This window comes from Hermetia illucens, chromosome 1, assembly GCF_905115235.1.
Source record: "Hermetia illucens chromosome 1, iHerIll2.2.curated.20191125, whole genome shotgun sequence".
Taxonomy (NCBI): Eukaryota; Metazoa; Arthropoda; class Insecta; order Diptera; family Stratiomyidae; genus Hermetia; species Hermetia illucens.
Genome location: NC_051849.1, coordinates 194,045,266 through 194,048,666, shown reverse-complemented (window position 1 = coordinate 194,048,666; position 3,401 = coordinate 194,045,266). Strand labels below are relative to the sequence as shown.

At 35.8% G+C, this 3,401-nt stretch overlaps 1 protein-coding gene across 1 annotated transcript; it reads left to right on the top strand.

The window, feature by feature from the left end:
• Positions 1 to 415: 415 nt before the first annotated feature.
• Positions 416 to 2,923, top strand: LOC119661101. The gene is made up of 4 exons (XM_038070290.1): positions 416 to 513; positions 1,032 to 1,059; positions 1,220 to 1,628; positions 1,791 to 2,923. The coding sequence occupies exons 3-4, from the start codon at positions 1,491 to 1,493 to the stop codon at positions 2,826 to 2,828; spliced, it is 1,176 nt and encodes a 391-aa protein (XP_037926218.1). The 5' UTR covers positions 416 to 513; positions 1,032 to 1,059; positions 1,220 to 1,490; the 3' UTR covers positions 2,829 to 2,923.
• Positions 2,924 to 3,401: the final 478 nt, after the last annotated feature.

Sequence of the window (3,401 nt, the reverse complement as noted above, 5' to 3'; positions counted from 1 at the left end):
AGCAACATTTTTGTACATAATTCTTTTTAACTTTTCGAACAATTGTTATAAATGATACTTGACTCTCGCAATAGTGTACTCTCGATGACTTAAAACTACCACAAAATTGAAATTCGAGTTACTTTCATATGAAATCATGTGCATATAAAATTACTTATATAAAAACGACAATCTCTTTCAATTATCCTTTGGTTATGTGTACAACATGATCATTTTTTCAAAGATAATAAGTGGGAAATCCTGCAGTGGAGGAACGAGTAGTCGCTCCCGCGGATATCAAGGACGATTTACCAACTTTTTGGGTATTTTTTATCTCAATTAAATGAAATAATATACATAAATTATTGGTATATAAAAAAATAAATGATTTTCATACAGTTAAAGGCCATAGAGTTCAGAAACTACTGCTAGGTTCGTCTAAATGACCGTTTCCTAGGTATGAATGTCAAGAGTAATCGCAGTTGTTGCAGTGCACTTGGGTCGATTACGCAGCCGTGAATGCGTATTGCTGAGGTAAGTGTTGAAATATTAAAATATTGCCTGAATTGAGAATCAAATTAATAAAATAGGAGTAAAATCTATAATGTGATCTACCGATCTGTACCGAATAGAAAAGCGATACTCTGGTATTACAAAATCTTAATCACTCAAAGTCAAAGTGCTTTCCATAAGGATTAAATTAGTACAAGAGTATCGAAGAATCAAAATTCTAAATAATTACCTTTGTGGACCACTATTTTTAAAATTAACTAAGGTAATTTTACCGGTGATCGAGGATGGCCTATATTTTTTTGGCCCGAGTTTGTAAGTTAGTAGGAAACCTGTTTTTAATGCATGACATGAGTGAAAAGTACTATCATGGTATTTAGGCAAATCTAGTTTGAACCAAAAGCCAACTGGCAAAATTTGTTCTTTGTTTTCTTGAAGTCCTGGAGAAAACATCCACAAATTCTACCTGTACTGGACTCTCTAAATATTCTTTAATTACCATTTTATGTAAAAATAACTGCATCTTTCCATTCAAATTTTAGCTTGGGATACTAAGGTTCCAGGATACAGGTAACTTTTATTTTTGAATAAAGTTGGGGATCAGAGGGGTACGACAGTTTGTGGACATCGAACGAAACCATTTGTCGTCAAATTTTTAAGAATTTACACCCTAATTAGATTGAATGTTAAAATATGAAGTATCTACCTGAATTTTTATTTATACGTTTAGGGAAGGTGTGTACGTATTTGTCACCAAAAAGTAAAATTTTCAGCATAAAAAGGCGGAGGACTTCGAAAAAATTCCAATCGCATTCTGAACAGAAGAAGAGTACAATCTTGAGAAAATTCGAGCTGAGAATATTCAAAGGCATTTAAGTAGCTTTTTCTGAACAGAAAATAACTAAAAGTTGAGAGAGTGATATTCTGAAGGAAGTTAAATCATCGAGTATCCGCTAGTTAGGAGTTCAGCAGAAAGAAAGTGATAAAAGGCATTTATCAGAATGGACAGCTTCAGAGGCAGGCACTTCAAAAAAATACTTTTTGAGCGTTTTGCTGAACCTCCCAAGAGCTACAATGCTGGAGGTATCGTGGAACAACTGGAGCTAAAAGCTGACATCGAGAACAATGATCCGAATCAAGTAAGTAGGGAGATACCCTTACAAATTTTGTTGTAGTTTTTTAGAATTATTAGAATGTATCTTTTTTGTAACGTCTATTATAATATAAATAATATTCCTTATTATTTTAATATAAATAATCCTTATTTTTTAATATAAATAATATTCATTATTTTTTTTTAGGATTGTGAATGGTTCCGAAGTGTAGAAAGATCATCGACAGATCAGTCTCAACCTTTGAATTTGTCAACAAAGAAACTCGATAGTGAAGCTTCATATTTGAAGCCAATATCTCCAGCCCAGTCACAAAAGGCAACAAAACGTCCATTGGAAGATGCTAAGAGTGAGGTCTCAACAATTGAAAAACAGGATGTTGTCATATTTTCTGTTAAAACTAACACAAATTTACCGACCAAAAAACGATCATCAATTTCAAAATCAGGCAGTAAGTCACAAGGAAAAGGAAAAACTGTAGATTTGAAGAAGGGAGCTAACGTTATTGGCGATAGCCATCGCGAAGCATGTGGCAATTCGCCTTTAATGCCGCAGCTTCCCAAAAAGAAAAAGAAGATAGCATCGACAAAAGGACTTTCCTCGATTACAACACCGCAGTTCCTGCCTTCTGTTGATGTCGCTTCGCCTAATTCACGGAATGAAATTGTACCAAACATAAAACGAGAGGTTAAGGACGAGGGGTACGATTCCACGGAGGTCTTATCGGATGAAGCCGAGTCATCATCTTCTCCAAAGTTAGAACAGGAAGATTTGCCTTCATCCCCGTCCTCTCCAGTAGCAACGACACCCTCTCCATGCAAGTCAGATAGTGAAACCATTAATAACTTGAAGGAAGAGACCAATCAAGATACTTGTATGGATGTAACCATCCTTGGTCCAAATGGTACTACGGTTCCTACTTCTGTCTACTTAAAACTGTATAATTCTACAGCATCATTAGCTACGCGTCTTTTACTGTCCACGGTTTTCGGCCGTGAGATCTTGGCAACTCATTCGTTGACTGGGAAAGAGTCTCCTGCTTTCAAGGGGTTAGAAAAGCCACCGAAAAAACAATTGGATCCATTGATTGTTGAAGATATCATCACTGCGGTATCACAATTTGGTAACGGTTCCATTCGAGAGATTCGGCTGGCTATAACCACGAAATGCGCCGATGAGAATAAAATGATGCGAAAACTGGCCAAAGCTGCGAGTAAAACAGGGTAAATACTGTAGCCCAGAAAATTAATTTATTTATTGAATAGTTCATAAGTATTCTGTATTGATTGGGTACCAGTTTTTTTAGTATACGTTTTATGATCCTATACTACTTCGGTTTTTAAGTTAATGTTTTTAAGGTGTTCAATGTTATTTTTTAAGTTTTGAGTAGACAATTGGGACAATAAAAATAATAATGGTTCATTTCTGTTTATCATTAGTTTGGCAACTGTCAGGCTCCAGTTGAGTCCTTCAAAGGATACGTACCAAGCTCTCTCTCTCTCTGCCATTCGGCAATATTCGTGAATATGACTACTTTCAGCTCCTTTTGACCGAATTTGACAATATAACAGGTGGTATTTTCTGCGTTCCCTCGACTTTACGAAGAAATTGGCAAACTTATTGAAAAACCCAACAACATGCATTTATCCGTTTAAACGTCAACCATTAGCCTCATAAATCTTACCTCAATTGTAAGACTCTACACGGCGCATAAAGGCGTTTCCTGACAGCCTATCATACCCTGTTTTCACCAAAAAGCATATAATAGACTCAATACCTCGTTAGAACGGGAAGGCTGCC